Consider the following 22,066-nt stretch of genomic DNA (forward strand, 5'->3'; position numbering starts at 1 on the left):
TCGCAAATCGCGCAGATTACATAGGCCTACATGTATATAAACCTGCGGCGGAAACCCCTCTAGTCTGTCAGTGAGTGTGATTATTTTATAAAAGTAACGAAGTAACGCGTGTCGGGGCAATGTTAGTAACTGTAGTGTGATTACTAAATTATAAAAGTAACGCGTTACACTACTCCGTTACCGACACAGTCATATTATTATTTTTGCGTTACATCCAACTCTGCCTGTGACCCCCTGATCCTCACATCAACGCTCAATCCACTAAAGCACACGCCTCCTCACATCATATCACATCATTTATTCTCTTATCTTTGTCAGATCTTAAGTCAACAGGGGCTGAACAGAAGAACATGTAAAAAACAGAACAAATACATTGGAACAGCACATTACTGTGAGATCTCCAAAATCAGTTGATACACATTATTTACAAAGCTGTCAAAGGTGAATTAATTTGTTGAGTCACAACAATCAATTTAGGGTGGCATGCAATAGATCGAAACATGTATTGGAGTGAAAGCCCATTATCCTATAAAATAATGCATATTGCTCCCGAAGGAGCAGGAGTGAACTTTAGAAGGCAGTAGTGCACCACTAAGGATGAAAGCTGCCGGTAAACAAGGAGAAGAAGAAGAAGAAGAAGACAGCGGTCCTTCGATTGTGCAGGTCCGTATTCTTTCCGGTCCGCCTGTGTGCATCGCTCTTTCCGTTCCGAGTCTTTTCCCCTCCGCCTGGTGCTTTCTGATACGCGGCCCACGTGCGGATTTCATTCGGTTTTCACCCTAAAGTTTGCTGTCAAAGTTTGGACCAAATGTCGTCGTCTTTCGATCAGATGAGGGCGAACGTGGGAAAGCTCCTACGAGGTATCGATAGGTAAGGATGGGGCTCCTAACGTATTGATAACCTAGCTAGGCTAACGCTAACTTAGCCTGTTTGCTAATGTTTTAAGCTAAGCTATGCGAAGTTAAGTCTGTTACACAAAGCATCCTCACAAATAATTGTGTGCAGTTTATAAAATGAAACTTTGATTTTATATCTGTCTTATGCCAACACTGTATTATGTAGACTGGTATGACGAAGCTCTGCTCGACCACCATGAAAACATCTTCCCCATAGTCATGAAATAAATAGTGAAATAGATATTTTACTTCAGTAACGTTTAATAGTATACCATATGGGAAATTACTCCAATAAAAGTAAATGTCCTGCATTTTTAACATTACATTCCTAAAATATGCTATTATTATCATGTATGAAAGTAGAACTATTAATTGTGCAACATGTTTCCATACAATGCTTTACTATATATGAAGTTTGTATATACAATTATATTAGGGCTGCAAGTAAACAAAAAGTGACAGATGTTACCTGCTTAATGTTGATGACTCCACTTCAAAACAACACCTGACAAATAGAGGCTTACCTGGATAATACTTCCTATGACCCTGTCTTTTAATAAAGCTGAAATAAATGAAAAGTTCCTTAAGGAATGCCAACATCCTGAAATAAGCCAAAGGACTTTGGTTAACATCATAGACACAAATATAAGCCCAATAAATAGAAAAAGTCAAGTGAGGAATACAGTTTAGCAGAGAAATTCAGCTGTAAAACACTTAAGATACACTGGCTTTTTCAAATACATATTACAATCACTGCATTGCAAATAATTTAACCATGTATAACCATCCATAACTATGTGCCACAAATGTATAATCTGCAGTGTATATCCACATCATAGAAGCACCGAGTCATCCACACTGATTCCTAGTTAATGCTGGTGTCTCTCCTCACAGGTACAACCCAGAAAACCTTCCTACGCTGGAGCGCTATGTAGAGACACAAGCTAAAGAGAACGCCTACGACCTGGAGGCCAACCTGGCTGTCCTCAAGCTGTAAGTTACACAGACAGGCAGCCACTATTCAAATACTGGCTAATAACGTTAGCTTGGATGTTTTACCTTGTGCGCGTGTGGTTCAGTTGGATTAAAATAGTAACATTAACATTCTAAAACGAATTTTTGTTTCAAACTGATCAGAAAAAAGAATGGGCTTCCCAAGCTATGGTGCAGTAAACAAATGTTTTCCTCCGCAGGTACCAGTTCAACCCAGCCTACTTCCAGGTTACGGTAACCTCTCAGATTTTGCTCAAGGCTCTGACCAACCTGCCACACACCGACTTCACGCTCTGCAAGTGTATGATCGACCAAATACACGTATCCTTTTGGTGCCGTTTCTTTATCTGATGCCGTCTGACTAGGTCAAAAATCATCATCAATCAAACCATTATTTTGGTCAACACAGTACTAGGGATGCTCCGATCGCCAATTTTGGGGCCGATCGCCGGAATCAGTATCATCCGATCGAGTGGGCGGGGCTTAAATGGAAGATTTAAACATCACTTTAAATCTTCCATTTAAAGTGATGTTTAAATCTCAGTTAATGCTCATTCACTGGAGCTTCCACAAACAACAATCAACTTAATTATTACATTCAAATGATGTACATTATTCAAGTTTACATTAATCTCTCTCTCTCTCTCTCTCTCTCTCTCTCTCTCTCTCTCTCTCTCTCTCTCTCTCTCTCTCTCTCTCTCTCTCTCCCCCCTCCCCCTCTCTCTCTCTCTCTCTCCCCCTCCCGACAGCCTGTCAGTATCTCATGCAGCTCTCTGATCCAGTAATGAGTGACCCGACAGTGAAGAATACATATATTTATAATAACTAGTTTAGCTTGTTCCAGAGGTAGATCAAATAGCTAAGTAGGTCTAACTCTTGTGTGTTTCGCTCCGCTCACCGGTCCGTCTCAGCGGGCGGAGCTGCAGGATTTCTGCTTCACACACACGTTGCATATTCCGCAATTTTACTGTCTTTTTCGGACACCTTGAAATACTGCCAGACCGGTGAAGCCATTTTGGCGAGCTTGTTTTGCCGCACACAGAGAAAAGTGTCATGTATTTTACGTCATGCAATTGGCTCTCGCGATCGGCATGTTTAGAGAGCACTGATCGATCGGTAGAGAGTGAGTATTGGCCGATCTCAATTGGTGACCGATTGATCAGAGCATCCCTACAGTACGGTGCAGTAGTAAATGATATACTATGCAGCGGCGAAATCGCTCTGCTTAAAATAAATGCATCACAATTATCGAGTTGATTGGACTATACATGACTTTATTATGTGCGTGTCAGTGTTTAACCAGTGGGTGAAATATCCTTTATCTTATGTGTAGTCTTGATATGTTTTGGTGATTTAATTCCTGTAGTTAAGGCGAGACACGGCAGGCAAAAACATTGTTTTTCATGCACTGGTCAATTTTGAGATTTTGTGCTATTTTGATTCTATAACATGTTTTCTATCAGGCTTTTGGAAGGAAAACGTACAAAATACACATTTAGGTGCTTATTTTACTATAGTTTTTCTATTTGCGTCTGTAGATTTCTCCTAAATTCACCAAAAGTTAGCATTCTAACGTAAAATAAAGTAATGTATATAATTATTAGCAGTGTCACTGTGTAGGGTTGGCGGGTGGGTTGGGGGCTCTGTCTATTTGCCGGAAGCCAGTTCCTTGACTACAGTGTCGCAGCAAGAGGAGCGTCCCATCAGACAGATCCTGTACCTGGGGAACCTGCTGGAGACCTGCCACTTCCAGAGCTTCTGGGTAACACACACACCACATACACACACGTTTCAAGCAGTCGGAATGCTTGATATCAAAAACTCATTTTAAGTTAAAACTTGGTGTTAAGACTTGAAGTGAAACAGTATGAAGACACTAGGGCTGTGCATCTTCACTGGTCTCACGATTAGATTACGATTACCCTGTCTTCGATTCGATATCACGATGCATACCAATGCGTTGCAGCCTCAATTTTCTACATTACTGTGCATGGCTTATTTTTCATCAATGAATACATGCAGTAAGATAAATATGAACTCCCTTTTTATTATTTAGAAAGTGTGTCAGAAATCAATAACATAAATGTCTTGACATTAAATTGGAAACCAATTGCATAGCTCTAGCCTCCCTACATCTGTGTGTGAAATTGTTCCATCCTCACTAATACATAAAATAATGCTTCTGCAGTCTAGCTGCAGCTTCTAGCAACGGCCTTCTGTTAAAAAAAAAGACACTGAAGGTCCTGAATGTGGCATCACACACAGGACTTGAGTCTGAACACAGCAGACAACAGGAGTATTTACAACAGCATATAAAACTAAAATACTGCATGTGGGTGCACACTTACATTCTCTGTCTTACTGTTACATAAATCCCATGATTGTAGGAGATTAAGTTAGCTTCATCATGTCTCAATCAGTGATTAAGTGAATAACGTTTCTATCAGGTTACTGTGGAGGAAACTTCTGTGTAGCAATGCAGTGGGAGTCACCGACTCATGAAGGAGACACGGGATGAGCAGGAGCTTTGATGTCAAACACTGATGGTTTATTTGGAGTTACGGCCAGAGAGTTGGCAAGACAGGTGGTGTGTCACGAGTTGACACAGCGGTTGCCAAACCAATTCTGAAGAACTCTTTCTGTAGCTCGAGGTTTTATCTAGTTCGGAGTGTAATAATCAACATTCTTCATCAGTGAGACTAAACAATTATGGACCCTGAATCTAACTAGAGCTCTCGTCCATAGAAAAGATTGTGCGCCAGGGAACCTTCGTCCCTGAATAGTAAATTACCTCATGGCGGCTTGTGCTCTGTCATAGACTGGCAACAACAATGCGCCCAAGCTGCCCCTCCTTAAGAGAGATGGGAAAGGAGACAGTGAGAGGAGAAAATGATGAACTGTGTCAAAGGTTGAATACCTAGGCAAATTATTCCCTAACAGTCACTATCAGCCTGTCACTCATTATTTTCAGGGCAGGGTTTGGAGCAGCAGAGAGGAGACGGTGATCGCGGAAGCTTTCCTCCTGCCTTCACAAACTTTACACACGTATCGTCTGAAAATAGCAAGAGGACATTCATACTCTGCAATCCAATACTTAACTAAATCCACCAAAAACCTGACATGATTGTAACGCCAGTATTTCTTTAAAACATAAACCCCTGTGTGTCTGAGCCGCAGCGACACGGACTGATTCAGAGCGGGTCCTTCTGCTGTTGGTTCTGGACTGGTGTTCTTGTGTTGGTGGATAAAGCAGACTGCTCCGTGTTTGGAGTCGCTGTGACGTCTGTTCCCTGATCTCTGCGTCATCGACCGATTTGATATTCGTGTGACAGAAAAATAAGAAGAAAAATAACGTTATTGTCCAGCCGCGGCCGGAAGATCAGTAAGCAACGTTACTATGCTATAATCGATTATGTTCTGTCGATGCAGAATCGTCCACGTCCGCATCACGATGCATCGTAGAAACGATTAATTTCAACACCCCTAGAAGACGCCCAGACAGACAACATCATGATTATACACACTTGATTAGCATTAACCTTGTCACAAGGTTAATGCTAGACGAAATGTCAATATTATGTTAAAAGATTCTCTACTTTGCACAATTATCGATAATAATTGGTAAGTTAGCAAGTAAAAAAACAGTCCTCTTGCTGAAAAAACAGACATTTAGTGTTAATTCATTTAAACCATAGGGAAACGCTCATGTGCACTGTTTTAACTGAATGCAGTACGTACCTTGGATAAACAAAGGAACAGAAATAGACCTGGCTTCATAATGCTGACTCATCCATCATAACATCTCTGCCATCCTTGTTCTGAAACGTCATTGTTCCCCCCCCCCCCCCCCCCCCCCCCCCTCCATGTTTCCTGACAGACAAGTCTCGAGGAGAACAGAGAGCTCATTGACGGCATTACTGGTTTCGAGGACTCTGTTCGCAAGTGTGAGTACATCAACTGACTCTGAAATAAGGTTCTTACAGTCAATATGAAATGTTAGTGGAAGATAACGGGACCTAAACTGAAAAGATTCTTGTTAAACTTAAACTGATCATCCTTTACAGTCATCTGCCATGTTGTGGGCATCACCTACCAGACCATCGAGCACCGGCTACTGGCGGAGATGCTGGGAGACCCGCTGGGTAAGAAGATAGAATCATAAAACCTGCCAATCATCATAAAGTTAGAGTTGGAACATTCTAGTTAAGTTTTATATGGATTTTTACTTACCTTTTTAAGATAAATATACACTTTATCCCAAGTTGAGAAATAGTTTTGTCACAGCAGTATTGTTGACAGTCATTGTACAAGAATTATAAATTTTCTTTAAAAAAAGGTAAAATAGAATAAACATTGAAAGCAAAAAATATTCACAGAAAAAAAAGAGTATCTAAGAATACACACTATAACATATACAGAATACATTAAAATACTCTCTAATCTATGACATGCAGAAACATAAACATAGTGTACTTTATACATAACTACAAATGAAGACAGTGCACAGTAGCTTTTTCTGAAATGTAAACCATATCCAGTGAGGTAGTGTGAGTACAATATGTAAGTACAGTATGTGCAAATTGTTCATGATAATAGAAAGGGAGAAACTGAAGTCTTCTGCCAGCCAGAGATGAGGGTGTACAGCAGGGGTGCCCAACCTTTTTTGAACCGAGAGCTACTTTTAAAGTTGCCAGTCTGCCGAGATCTACCAGTCCAAATAGAGAGAGACGTAGCCATTACTGACTACCAGGTAAATACACACTTCTACTTGTATAAAACGGACCTTTGTACGATTAATACTTCATAAAATACTGAAGATCCTTTATCTTACCTCTTTCTAATCTACACACATACTAGGGTTGCCAGAAACTGACCATGATCAAAATCGATTATTCGGCAGCCCTGGCGAATAATAATCGATTATTCCCCGCGGGAGAGAAAGAAAAAAAAACTCAGACAAAAGGAATTCCGTTGTTTTCTTTACTGGAACATGTTTAACAGTACATGATGTTGGTTTATTTTTTGTTATTTTCTAAAGTGCCTGCCATTGCCTTTATTTGGAGATGCGCTATGTACAATGTATTTATTGCAATGCTGCCATTATTAAATACAGGCTACAGCTTGTATTAATAATAGCAGCATTGCAATAAATATTATTATAGCAATTTATTTATTGCAATGCTATTATTAATACAGGCTGTAGCCTGAAAAATAAATTGTGCGCGCATCGCACATCTTCAAATGGATGCACTCAAAACGCATTGTTGAGCTGTGATAGACCAACGTCTTTTCGTAGAGCTTGCATTTAACTTCCTTTGGACATGTAAGTTCGAAGTAGTTCCACGAGGAGGAACTCTTTTTACCTGCCGCTTTGTTCATCTTTAGTCGCACGTGTGAGGGAGAGGGGGGGCGGGGTCGGTGTGTAGCGTGCTGCAGCAGCAGTCTGCTCTGCACGCAGGCTTCCTCCAAGTTTACAGTAAAACAAACGGGTGGTGTGACCAATGGCCATTTACAATTATTAATACTATTACTATTATTAGCATTAGTCTATATTTTGGTTGAAACTAAGCCAGAAAAAAAAAAAAACATAAATAATAATAAAAAAATATATAAATAAAATCGATTTTTGAAAATAATATTCGATTATGGAGACTAACGAATAATCGAATAATCACTGGCATCCCTAACACATACAAGTATTTAACTGAAGTTACACAACAGTGTTGTTGAAACAGAGTTGGAGTTTATTCACACGTCACATACTACAGTGGGTAATGCTTTCAAGAAACATTGAACAGTGCTGCCACATATGACACAGGGAAAAAAGAAAAGACTCTGAACCCTTTCTTTGCCATTATATAAAATAGTGTTGCTACAAAAGTATAAATTAGGCTTACTAATAAGAAAACTCAGATCTGAAGCTACACAGGAATCTGCTGCAACAGTGCAATAAAAAATACAACATTAATAGAATAAAACCCTTTTTTTGTTGCATTTTAGTAGAGTATAAAAATAAATGCCTTTTTTAAAATAGGATGCAAGCAACACTAGTTTCTTAACCTGAATTGATAATAGACTATAATCAATTTAAACAGAACAGATCTTAATGTTTGCATTCTTATACCATTTTGTACAATAATTATAATGAATAAGTTCAAACAAACTAAAACTTACAGCAGATTAATAACGGTATCTAACTTGAGTTTTTATTATATCAAAAACCTGTTGAAATGCTTCTGTTATTTTTACTGTCCCCAAAAAGCGTGTCGGCAGCCTCCAGGAATGCTTCTTTCACAACTTCGCCGTCTTTGAAAGACTTCATGTGTTTCGCAAGAACGTGACTGACACGATAAGATGCTATGGTAGCAGCCTTGCTCTTGTTGTTGGGCCTGGTGAAAATGGACTGCTGTGCATTTAGCTGTCCTTTCAGGCCCCTCCCCTTTTGGGAGCGTAGGGCAGAATTAGGAGGGGATTCCGTCTCGTAGCGTTTGTGCACTGTTTTGAAATGCCGCTCCTAAATTACCCTTCTTCGATAAAGCCACGCTCGCATTGCAGATGAGACAGATGGACTTTGAATTGCAATAGATACAAAAATAATCATCCTCCCACTCGGAGTGAAATGTATATATTTTGGGCTTTTTTGCTTCTGCCATAATTGCGGTCTTATGTGTGTGCGGACTGTCACTCCTGTTGACACGGACAACGTCAGCAAACTATGCCCACTGCCCACCAGCCAGGCCCCGAAACATGGTGTCACGCCGGCCAATCACAAAGCTTTGATGCGTTCAAGTGCATTATTCTGGCACAGGAAGATTATGTTATAGGACATTAACGATAAAACTGAATATTGTTGTTCTATTTTTAGACACATCTCGCGATCGACTGGGAATCTCCCCGCGATCAACCTTGATCGCGATCGACTGGTTGGGCACCCCTGGTTTAGAGGGTTATTGCTTTTGGCAGGAGGATTTCATGTACCTGTCAAGACTAGATCCTGGTCAAGTTAAAAGTGATTTGTAAAGCATTGTCAACCATCCGCTTATTATGGTCTGGCCATAATGACAGACATGTCTGATCCATGTTATCCCTGTGAATATCAGATAGATGAAGTCCTTCAAATACCAGTGTGATAAATAATAGGGGTGTAACGGTATACGTACACATGTGTACCGAACGAATATAACGTTAAACGTAAAAAATTGAGAACGTGAACAACTTTTTGGAAGTAATCTCAGGTGCTGCGTCGCAGCGTTCAGAGTAATTTGCTCACATTGGGTTCAACGCGTCATAGAGCGACCAAGTCATTTCATTGGACGAGAGGCATACTATGAGAGCTGGTCACAGGGATGCATTCAAATTTAGTCAGTAATTTGAGGAACTGGCGAACGCAGATAAAGTTGAGCTCGAAAATCCTCCAGCGTCATTGAAGTCTCCGGTTTGGGAACATTTTGGTTTCGCAGTTACGTACAAGGATGACGGACAAAGACAGGTGGACCGAACCAAAGCTGTTTGTCGGCATTGTTCAACTAACATTGGTTACGCGGCTGGCAATACATCAAACTTGCACACTCATTTGTAAAGGCATCACCCGAACGTGAATATCACCGGTACCAAAAGAAAAAAGACTGAAGTGCAAACCCAACTCCCACTAGCATGTAAGCCTCCACCACTCGCAAAAAGTTCAGACCGAGCCAAAGCTATTACAAACGCCAAATATCCTTATGTTGCCATGTTAGCAAAGCGCTACCTGGCTGTATCTGCTACCTCTGTCCCTAGAGAGGGTGTTCTCCACAGCAGGAGACATTGTTAGTGCCAGCAGATCTGCCCTTTCAGCAAGCAATGTGGACAAGTTAATCTTTCTTTAAAAAAACATGAAAATACAATGACAAGCAAGTCATAATGTCAAGCTGGCTGCTTAGGTGCTAGTACAGTTCAAATACAGATTATTTCAGTTAATCGAAATGCTGCACCTTAAAGTTTGTTTTATTATATTTTGTATTTATTTGAGTGAATACATTATTCACAGTTTAATAATAATTAAAAAAAATATATATATTTTATGTTTTGTGATAATTTTTTCTGCTGTACTGAAAACGTACCGTACCGAACCGTGACCTAAAAACCGAGGTACGTACCGAACCGAAATGTTTGTGAACCGTTACACCCCTAGTAAATAAATGTAAGAAAACCACTATCAAGACTGTGAGTAGGCTACTGCGCACGTAGGCCACTGATTTCAAACACTACCTTTTTAAAGTATGGCTAATTTAATTTATGGCTAATTTATTTAATAAATGTTTACAGGGATGCAAACTTGTCACCTTTCGGCGAAATTCGCCGTTTTGAATCCAAAATAGGTCGTTTGTGTGATTCATGTAGATCTGCAATAAAAATATTTGTGGGGTATGGGGGGGGGGATGTCTGGGACCCGGAGTAATCTGCGGCCGCGAGCCGTTATGTGCCATCATGACACGCATGGTGTTCTTTTTTTATATATTATAATGAAGCTCGAGTCTTCCTGCCTGTCGGCTCTGCTCATCGATGTATAATAAGGCTCTGCTGCTCCGGTATGAGGGTCTAGCTTCAGCAGCTACAGGTGCGTTCGTTAATATTAACTGTGTGGTCCGGAGTCACTGTGGCACAGACTCGACCGCTGGTGAACAGCTGTTAGAACGGGCCGTTCAGGTGTTCAGAGCAGAGCGGCAGAGCGTGATGTGCACTGAAAAGTTTTTCTGTCGCAATATTATCGTTATCGTTATTATCGGTAACTAGCATACATTGTCACTATCTGCTAACGTTAGCTTTAGCCTTCGTTTTCATAGGCTATAAACGGAGTTGGTATAAGTATAGATCTTGTACTTGAGTAAAAGTAGAATTACTCAGATCTTGTACTTGAGTAAAAGTAGAAGTACTCAGGTCTTGTACTTGAGTAAAAGTAGAAGTACTCAGGTCTTGTACTTGAGTAAAAGTAGAAGTACCAGAATGTAGGAACAATTCTGCAATAAAAAATGTTCCTCAAGTAAAAGTACAAAAGTATTATCATCAAAATATAGTGAAAGTAGCGACAGTAAAAGTAGTCGTTGTGCAGATTGGTCCATTTCAGAATAATATATATGATATGTTTTATAATGATTGATCATGAAAGTGTTCTCAAAGCTGGTAAAGGTGCAGCTAGTTTGAATGACTTTGTATACTGCAGGGTAGCTGGTGGATTTACTCCAGGTGGAACTAAAGTCTGATTTAACACTTGATTAGATTTCACATCATTCATCCACATCTGTGAAGTAACTAAAGGTATTAGATACATGTAGTGGAGCAAAAGTACACCATTTACCTCTGAACTGTAGAGGAGAAGAAGAACAAAGTAGCAAAACATTGAAATACTTAAATAAAGTACAAGTATTTCAAAATTGTACCCAAGTAGTACTTGAGTTTATGAACTTAGTTACTTTACACCAGTGGCTATACAGATAGAAAGACTAAGCCTTGCACAGAGGCATGAAAATACATTTTCAAAATGCTCAACAGTGCTGCCAAAATTATAAACTGAATGCTACACAATTAAAATAAATGCTTTTATATATTTCTATTAGATGTGACTCTTTGGCGTTTCTGTTATTATTACCTGCTGCTTTAGTTGTTTTGACTGCTAAAATCCTCTGTTATTCCTCATTTTAAAGCCGATATTCCGTGGGGTCGGGGGCTCGGGTCCTTGTCACCTTTTCCATACCTGATAAGTTTGCATCCCTGGTTTATCTTGTATAATAATATTCATGACTGTCATATCTTAATATACAACATTCTCTAATTAGCCTTAACGGTGGTCTTGTCTGTTGTTACAGACACACAGGTGAAGGTGTGGATGAATAAGTACGGCTGGACAGAGGACGAGGAAGGACAGATCTTCATCTTCAACCAGGAGGAGAGCGTGAAGCCCAAGAACATTGTGGAAAAGATCGACTTTGAGAGTGAGTCCTGCCGTTCAAACTGATGAGGAAATGAGGGGAATAAACTAGACATTTAAGCACAGTTGGTGACACGATTAGGTTTACATGTGTCTTGGTGTTTCTGTCTCCCCGTGTCTAATTCACCTAGATTTCCTGAGAGTAAATGAACACACCTCATTTGCATTTTGCATGTTTGTGTAGTTTTGAGAGATTATAGAGGCTAGATCTTATATCCTGATGAAACAGTAGACAGTTACGGACCTTCTACTTTTCAAAATGAATCAACATATCACCATAGAATTGCATGTGCACAGAATTGTTTGGTCAATATCAGTAAAGGTCTCTCTGAATCTAAAAAATAGTTCATTTTATTTTAAACTGACAAGCATTTTGGTTTTTCATTTTAAGCTCTCACAAATTATGGAAACTAAATGAAACCTTTCACAATGAAAAATACTTCCAATACTGTTTTCAAATGAAACAGCTGTACAGTTTGTGCAGGAATGTGCAAAATATCAATCAAGGAATATGAAAAAGTTTATGTATATAATATAATTAATGTAAAGGTATGATGTAAAAAGAATAAGCGCAGTGCATACAGATAAAAGTAATTGTGATGGGTTTTTCTTAACGAGACATCCCAAAGATCCATAGATATCCAGATACATTAATCAGCATGTTTCATATTTTACATTAAGGGCATCCTTTAGTCTTGTGCTGATAAGTGACTGTACGTTTGACATTCTTTCTCTTTTCTCCTTTTTTTTCTGTTTTTCTCCACTTATCTCCCTGTATTTCTTCTCACAGGTGTATCGAGCATCATGGCCACATCTCAGTGATGTACACACGCATACACACACACATAAGGCAAGACAGATTCAACCAGGTCATTGTTTTCATAATCACTCTTTTCTCAATAAAAGTAATTTATCATTTACAGCCTGTCTCTGTGTCTGCTGCTCTTTTTGCCTTTCTGAAACCTTTACATCTATCACTTCGATACCAATCAGTTAATCACATCTTGTTAACTTCTGGCTGTGGAAATGTTCCCAGCACAAGTGACAATTGACAGCCATTTTTATCAAAAACATATCAGGGTGTAGTGGTGTACCGATACTTGAAAGGTACCGCGATACCCTGCCGTTAAAAACGTTACGATTCCTCCGTTTCATTAGTATCGGTACTTTAAGAATGACGGGGGAAAGTACTCCGGTGAGAAAGCGCCGTTTTAATAAGAGCCGTGTGTGTTCAGCACTCTGCTTCCACCTGCAGTCCCTCCCCTCTCAAGCACGCTCTAAAGGCCTCCCCTCTCTCGTGCACGCGCTAGCTGCCAGAGCATGTGAGAAGAGCACGAGAAGCATGGCTGCGAGTGGGAGTGCAACTGCCGCTGCTTCTCGGCTTGTTGACAAAAAAGACGCCAGAAGCGACATTTGGAAGTATTTGAGCTATATCTCTGACAGTGAGGGCAAGCCTACGGACACCACAGAGGCTTCTCAATACTCAAATGTCCCCTCCTCGAAACGACTTCCGGTGAGGCACGAGGCTGATGGCAGCAAGATACTGAGCGCTGAACAAAATCCCCCCTTTTTTTCTATTTATTGCAACTCATAGACAGTAATAACACACACTTTGAGAAAATAAATGTCTCCAGCAAAGAAGGAAAAGACTCCGACTAAAAAACAAGAATCTAACAGACAACAGCAAGCTAGCGATTCACCCACCGATATAGCTATGCTAATCAAGCAAGCTATCGCGGATGAGATGGAAACTCTGCAGGGAACAGTAAGCAGACATGCTAAAGGGTGTGATTGAGAAGGCTCTCAATCCTATAGAAAAGCACTTGGTCGAAAACGGCAACATCCTCCGGTCATTAAAAGAACAAGCTGATGGTCACGCAAAAAAGTTTGACACGTTGTTCAATAAGATTGAGAGCATTCAGGTTGCCGTGCGCAAGAATGAGAAGGAAACTAGCACGTGTATCATGGAGGTGACAAAGATGCGAAGGAAGCTCAATGAATAGACCTATCGCTAAGCCACGCCCCCTTTGAAAACTCGGACAAACAAAGCCGACCGTGAATGACTCTTGACAATGGCCGCGGGGGGAGTTCAAGTTAAAATAACATTAAAATAGAAGCAAGAGCTAATAAAAGCAACAGCAGATGAAAGTTAACAGTTAAAAGCAAGAGTAAAAAGGTAGCCATGTATTTCTTTATATCAAATATCTAATCTTGTTGCCTGTCGTGTGTAGTGGTGACTGTTGTGTAACCATTGAAATGATAATATGATGTTGAATGTTAGCAGTGGTGGTCACTACATTAAATCTATAACTATAACTGTCCTTGTTGGTCATCATTTTCACTGTTATGCACCTGGCTGACTGTAGCGTTACCTTTTTTTGGGTGAGGGTCTGTGTCTTTTCGGAGCAGCACACACGAAAGCCCGGATGGGATCTGATATTCCAGAGTTGGCTTCCCATCTCTGAAGTGCTTTGAGGTGAAAAGACAGTTAGCAAAAGTTAGCTAAAAACACCAGCTAACTAGCGAGGACGAAAAGTCAGACAGCAAATGTTGATGTTGATAACACTGTAGCTAGTTAGCTGGCTAACAAGTTGGCAGCTAACGTTAGCTAGCTGGGCTGGATATACACTAGCTAGTTGGCAGTCAAAGTCAATCGTTAGCAAACTAATAGTTTGGTCTACGTTTCTAATACATACCGTCAAATATGATGTCTTTATGAATTGACCTTACCTTTGAGCAAACATAAGTGTCCTTGATAATTGTCTTCACATTCAGTTGTGTATGTGGTTGACGACACAGCATAATCCACCGCTTGCATTTGTCGAGTTTTCTTTTGGGCTTCGGAAAAGGAACGAAATATACTCCTCCATCCAGTCTTTCAGGGTACCTGGTGTCCGAAATTACAGGTACCCCACGCACAGCGTTTCACCATCAGATATTAGCTAGATAATAAACATAGAAACTGAACTCTTCACAGTGGTTTCGATCACAGACGTCTGGTTTTGGTTTGATGCGCCCCACAAACGGCTTTTCTGGTGATGTCCGAGTTTTCTGTCAGGAGGGATTTTCGCTGTGATATGATTGGACAAATTCTATTTGGGGCGTGGTTTAGCGATAGGTCTATTGGAGGACAGGTCCAGAATGAACAATGTAAGGATTGTCAACTTACCAACAGGTGTTGAGGGCGATGATCCCAGGGGTTACCTTCAAAAGATGCTGCCTATCTGGATACCTTCAATCAAGAGCCCCAACAATAATCCACTGGAAATCGATAGGGCACATCGTATTTTCTCCAACAACACCTCAAGATCGTGGACCATGGTTCTCAAACTACTACGCTATACCGACAGACAGGCCATTCTTGAAGGCGCGAGGAAAGCTAGACCGACTCTCCAAGACGGGACACAGCTGTTGTTCTTCGCCGATTACAGCCCCGGTACGACGCGGGAGCGACAGGAATACAAGGAGATCCGCACTAAACTTCGACAGAAGGGGATCGACTCGTTCATCATATACCCGGCAATTCTGAAAGTGAACAACAAGGGCACGAGGATGTCATTTAACTCGGCAGAAGAGGCGAAAGAAGCCCTTAAATCAACGGTGGACATGCGAGAAGATCCTGGACATTGAATACGCTACCTGTGCCAACGGAGAAGATGGATCTGCAATAAGGACAGAGAAAGTCTGGCACCTATGGGCAGGTAGACGCTATGTAGGTGATGTTCTATGCTTATTTTATATTGTACAATGTTCGTTAAGCCTCGATACTTGAATATATTGAAATAGGGGCCAGTTTATTTTCAAATTATTGCAGATAAGAGTTCTAATGTTATTGTTTAATTGCCATGTTTATATGGTGTAAAGGTAATATTCCGCCCATACTATATGCTTTAAATTTGAGTGATATGCGGCATACATAATGTACATTATAACGGAATAGGCTTGGGAAGCTGGAGGCGTGTTTTGAAAACTTTTTCATGCCTCCACTGTTTACATTCATGGGCGCGTGTATGACTTCATCGGCAGGCAACGGTCTGTATATGGGCTATACCATTTCATGAGAACGAGAGGGGGATGGTTGTAATGATACAGGTTGATCGGTTTGAAAGGGGTTTTCTATTCCTCAGTTTTACTGTTTGTGAGATCTGCTATGCTTTATCTTTATGCAAGTGGGGGGAACAATCAGTGTTCAGTGTTAGACGTAGCTAAGTGACGCTCACAGATGTTACCAAGAAGAGGGGGGAAAGGGGAGGGTTGTAACTCAGGGATCCACCACCAACTCACAACAGGTCCAGGGAATAAATACACATACAGATAAATTGGAACATTTGAATATTGTATCATTTAATGTAAGAGGACTTAACTCTCCGTATAAACGTTCAAAAATCTTAGATTTCTTACGCAGGAAGAAGATAGATGTTGCAATGTTTCAGGAGACACACCTTAAACCTAATGACACTTCAAGGGTTCAAAACAGATTCTATAAACCTTTTGTGGCATCAACTGATGGCACTCGCACTAAAGGAGCTATGATACTTATGAGGCGTAACATAAATGTATCAATTGAAAGGATTGGCTCTGACAATAAAGGACGTCTAGCCTATTGCTGCACATCTATTCAAGGTAAAAAAAAGTGGCTTTTGTTAGCGTATGCCCCGACAGTATTTGAAGCTGATTTTTTTCCCTCAGTTACTTCACAGTTACTCAAGTTAAATGACCACCAATTATATGTTGGGTCGGACATGAATGCTTTTGTAAACAATAACCTTGACAAATCTGCTGCAACTCTATCAAGTTCTCAAGAATCTGCTTCCAAAGCACTTAATCTCCAAAAGTCTTAGCTATTAGACTTGAGACGGTGGTTGGGAAATTAATAAGCCCCGATCAAACAGGCTTTATTAAAGGGCGGCTCGCATCTGATAATATCCGCAGACTCCTGCACATTCTTGGCGCAACACATACAATTCCACCTGCCTGTGGCCTTTTGTTTTTAGATGCTGAAAAGGCGTTTGATCGCGTGGAATGGCCATATCTGGAGGGTTCTGAAAGAATTTAAATTTGGAGATAGATTTATAAACATGATTCAAACATTGTACGTGAATCCTACAGCTCGAGTATGCGTGGGAGGAAGCTTCTCCGACTTATTTGACATACAACGGGGTACAAGGCAAGGAGACCCTCTGTCTCCTTTAATTTTCTATTTATCCATCGAACCACTGGCACAATTCATTAGGAATTGCCCTCAGATTTCCCGCATCACAATAGGTGGAACGTCACATTCTATATCACTATATGCAGACGATACATTAGTCTGTATGGCAGATGTTCAGCGAACCCTCCCCTGTGTCTTGGAAGTAGTGGAGCAGTTTGGGCAGCTTTCGGGATACAAGATTAACCTATCAAAATCAACACTGATGCTTCTTAACATAGGCCAAAGTGAAGTGTCCCTCCCACCCCAAATCAATGTTTCAAATGAGGTCCTCTATTTAGGTATTAAGGTTAGTACTTCCTTATCATCTATAGCTAAAACAAATTACTCTTTAGTTTTGAAGAAAATAGAAGAAGATATTACAAGATGGAAACACTTTCCTAGCCCGTTTATCTGTTGCACCTCCAACAGGATACTGGCAAAAACTAGATTCTTTACTACGATGCAATATCTGGAATGGTAAACGACCCAGTATAAAATGGTCAGCTCTTCAGTATAGAAAATCAGATGGGGGATTGGCATGCCCACATTTTAAACTATATCATTGGGCATTCATATTAAGATCTCTCAGCTATTGGGTAGATGAAGATAAAATGTCATCTTGGAAGAATATGGAACAAGATTGAATAGCGCCGATAAGATTAAGGGACTTTCTCCTTTCAGGTATATCTACCAAAAAATGTGATTTACTGTACGGTCCAATTTGAACTTATATGATTAAAGTGTTCAGAGCAGCAGGGAAATTCCTAAACTTTAAGAGTGTGTGGTGTAGGTCATCTCCATTATGGAACAATCATAACCTATTGACTGGGGGCAAACCATTTAACAACAAAGCTTGGGAGGATAAAGATATTTAAACTCTTCAGGACATTAATGTGGAAAATTGTATTCATGACTTTCAAAAACTGGTCTCTCAATATAATATTGATCAACACTCTCTTCTTTTACTTTAGAATAAGGTCTGCCTGTAAAGCCTATGGGGTCCCCTGGGGGTCAGATTTGAAAGAACATCCTATTCTGAGTTGGGTGCAAAGTGCTCCCAAACAAATAGTTTCATTTATCTATAATAATCTTAACTCCCAGAACTATATGCCTACATCAGGCATGAGAGCATGGGATAGGGAAATATCTACTTTAGGACAAGAATTGGATTGGGATGCAATTTGGGCTAATGTTACGGGTGCTTCAAAAAACCCAAACCATCAGTATATACATCTGACATTTTGTCATAGAGCATATCTAACACCAATAATTAGACACAGAATTGGATTGGTACCTGACCCGTATTGTTCATTTAGTCACCAGGGAACCATTGGCTCTTTCTTACATGTTGTATGGGAGTGTCCAGGAGTATTACACTTTTGGGGAAAGGTTATTAGTACCCTTACAGATTTAATAGGGTTGAGATTACCAAATGGAACCTGCTGTACATCTTCTAAATGATGAATCTCACCTTTCCCTTACGCGGAAAACTCGGAACATCTGGCTAACAGGCTTGACTGCAGCTAAAAAGATTATAATCCAACGTTGGAAACCTCCTCACGATATTTCAAATTCTCACTGGCTTCAGAGTTTTTTGAACATTTCTTACCTTGAACTGTCCTCTGCGAGAATCAACGATGCAAAACCTGATACAATTTTAATGTGGACAGTAGGGGTGGGCGATACCACAAAATCTGGATTCGATCCGATACCAAGTATTTCAGGGCCAGTATCGTCGATACCGATATCGATACCGATACTTTTTTTAATGAAAAGCGTCTTATGTACTTTCATATAGGGGAGAGCTGCATGACATGATTTTTGAGCTGAAATCATCATAAATAGACTAAATCTGAATTCATTTTCATGAATAAAGACAGGACAGTTTTTATAGACAAATACACGTTTTACTTTTGCAAATTTAAAGTGCAAACATGAAAAATAACACAAAGTGGCCAAAGTAGCGAACTGTCTTCTTGCACACATCACAGTTCGCTAAGTTTTAATGGCCAGTTGTGAAATTGCTCCACACAACGCTGCTCTTTCTCTCAGCCATCATGCGCGTGTGTGTGTTGCACTCGCGAGTCGCTGGCTGCTGCTGTCCTGCCCTGCTGGCTGCTGTCAGTCAGCTTGATAATCGGCGTTCAGACAGGGAGCCTCGAGGAGAAGAGGACAGCAGTGGAGAGAGAAGAAAAGAGCATATACTTGTGTTCGTCTGCACATAGTTTTTTGAAGAAATTGACGAGTAGAGGAGACGAGAAAAAAAGTATAACCGTATCGATCCTATTGGCTCTAGTATCGATATTTTGAAACGTAACGTAATATCGGAGGTATCGATATTTTGGGATCGATCCGCCCACCCCTAGTGGACAGATCTGATCTCTAACTTAAAGGAGCTCCTGACCAAATAAGAATGCTATCCCTGAGGGGATATTGTTGCCCCGGTGGGCGATGGAGTGGGTGGGGGGTGGGCTATGGAGTGGGTGGGATGTAGGATAGAGGGATGGGATTGAATTAATCCAAAATGTTGTGCAACCTGAATTGTCTTCTGTACTGTGTTGTAAATTGAAGATGTTGCAATAAAAAAATGTATGATAACAATTTGTTTCCGACTCCTCGGTCCTCCGGTAGTGACCCGGAAAGGAATTTCAGCGTGCCATTTTGAAGGACATCTAATTTCTCTAAATGCACACCGAGGATCGAGCGTCGAGGAGGCTCTCTGGAGGAGCTCTAACCGAGGATACACTGATGGGTCCTCCACGGATGCATTTCCGGGAACGGTGGAGTCGTGACGCACGGCCGGACTTATCTCAGCCAATGACAGCTCTGCATACATCCCCTGGATATTATTTTAGAAACTGCTTTCATCGCGACGCGATGTTTCCAGAGAGAACAGCTGTGAGGTCCGTGCAGAAAGCAGAGCAGTGTGTGTAATATATATCACTCAGTATAACAGGCTTTAGTTTAGTAGATAACTACAAACAAAGAGTCGATATTTTTCGTGCGTGCGTGCGTGTGTGTGTGTGTGTGTGTTGTACAGTGCGTAGATGCGGCGGACAGACGGGTCTCAGTTGGTTTGGTGTCCTATGCTTACTTTTAATACGTGTAAATGTAATGTAATGTGTACAACTTTTGGCCCATAATTTCAATTCCCTATTTCAGCGACCAGAGAGAGAGAGGGGGGGGGGGGGGGGTATATCCAGTCTCTGATTGTGTTACGTTATTATGAGAGTCAGGGCCGTATTCACCATATACATTGGGGGACACACATCCCCCCCCAATATTCAGATACACTCAAAATGTCCCCCCCAATAAATAGCAAAAAAAAAAGTTTTGATTTTTTGATTTTTTAATTAAAATAAAATTGCTATTCTATGACTTCTTTATTTTGGTTATTTGTATACTTGAAAATCTATATTTTCTGTTATTGTGAACTTCACCAAAATGATATTTCTTTTCATATGTAAATTGGTTCCTTATTTTGTACCCGGTGATGTATTTCGCTGTTGCACGTCTGAGTCCACCTTCAGTTAGCTTGATGCTCCAAGCAGGTCAGTCATGTTTTAATTTGCGTAGTGGGTTGTCCGTAGGTGTTCGGATCAGGGGGTCACAGGTTCAAACCCCACTGCAGTCAGCATGTCGTTGTGTCCCTGGGCAAAACACTTCACCCCAAATTGCTCCTGTGGGGATTGGCCACAGTATTGAGTATGTAAGTCGCTTTGGATAAAAGCGTCTAACAAGTGACATGTAATGTAATGTAACTAGCTGTGGGCTAGCTGGTTTCAGTTGTTAGCCAGGGTTTGGCGGGCTAGTGTCAGCTATGTGGAAAATGACGGTGTCGTTTTGGATGTAATCCAATAGATATTTATTCATGTGGATTATTTCTATTTTATTTTGTAATTTGTAGGGTGTGGAAAGATTTAAAAACTGTGATGTGTGACTATGGAATACCAAAGGTGCCAGAATTAATTAAATAATAAATACTCTACAATTATTATGAAATAGTATTTCATAATCGTCAGAAGCATTTAAAAGATACTCACACGCAGGAAGTTTGCAGTGTGCATCATAGCTTGTGCTGGATTTAGAACGCTCAGAATTGCTAATAAACATGTTTAATTTAGGGCTGTCAAGTTAACGCGTTAATAACGCGTTAACGCAAAAAAAAAATTAACGCCACTAATTATTTTAACGCGATTAACGCATGTGTATTTTTTGTCCTCGGCCGCCCCGTAGTTTCAGAGCGCATCGAGTTTAAAATACCATCTACAAGCTGATGCTGACAGCCCCGCTCCTGCCGTCCGCTTGCGGCAGACCACACTTCCACGCTCACCGGCAGGCACCGACTGGCCATCGGGAGGACCGGGAGGGTGTGTGTATGTGTGGCCCGAGCGAGCGAGAGAGAGACCTTATGTGTATTGTTGTTGTTAGCATCTGGTGCTAGCTAGCTAGCTGCGCTAACGGATATAAGGAGCTGTTTCAATGAAAACAGAGGAGCGACATTTCGCCGACAACTGCGCCGAGCACTTGACTTTATGCAGGAAGCCAGACAGTGGGACATTGTACGAAAAGTCAGCACACTCAGCACGGATAGTGCGCGCAACATGATTGCAGCGTCCAGGCAGCTCCCGTTCGAGCATATGCCTCCATCACACACACACACACACACACACACACACACACACACACACACACACACACACACACACACACACACACACACACACACACACACACACACACACACACACACACACACACACACACACACACACACACACACACACACACACACACACACACCCACACACACACACTGTATTGTATTAGAGAGGTTCCAGGTTGAATTGAGGCGAATATTTGTAATGTTCAGAGGTTGTTGTGTTTAATATTCATGAGAATATTTGTCATTGTTCAAATGATAATAAACATTTGCATAAAGCCTATTTGTCCACTCATATGTTGATAAGAGTATTAAAAACTTGAAAAAATATTCCTCTAAGGTACATTTAGAACAGATAA

The 22,066-nt window shown here is 40.7% G+C and overlaps 1 protein-coding gene across 2 annotated transcripts; it reads left to right on the top strand.

Annotated features, from left to right (window-relative positions):
- Positions 1-593: 593 nt before the first annotated feature.
- Positions 594-12,775, top strand: eif3k (eukaryotic translation initiation factor 3, subunit K). Of its 2 annotated transcripts, none has more exons than XM_034200092.1 (8): positions 594-870; positions 1,791-1,889; positions 2,090-2,210; positions 3,574-3,651; positions 5,767-5,833; positions 5,954-6,031; positions 11,732-11,857; positions 12,644-12,775. In XM_034200092.1, exons 1-8 carry the CDS (start codon positions 809-811, stop codon positions 12,673-12,675), a joined length of 663 nt encoding a protein of 220 aa, XP_034055983.1. In that variant the 5' UTR covers positions 594-808; the 3' UTR covers positions 12,676-12,775. The 2 variants fall into 2 exon arrangements, with proteins under 2 accessions (XP_034055983.1, XP_034055984.1); XM_034200093.1 differs by having other exon boundaries at positions 3,577-3,651.
- Positions 12,776-22,066: the final 9,291 nt, after the last annotated feature.

The sequence above is a fragment of the Gymnodraco acuticeps genome, unplaced genomic scaffold, assembly GCF_902827175.1.
Source record: "Gymnodraco acuticeps unplaced genomic scaffold, fGymAcu1.1, whole genome shotgun sequence".
NCBI classification, from domain to species: Eukaryota; Metazoa; Chordata; class Actinopteri; order Perciformes; family Bathydraconidae; genus Gymnodraco; species Gymnodraco acuticeps.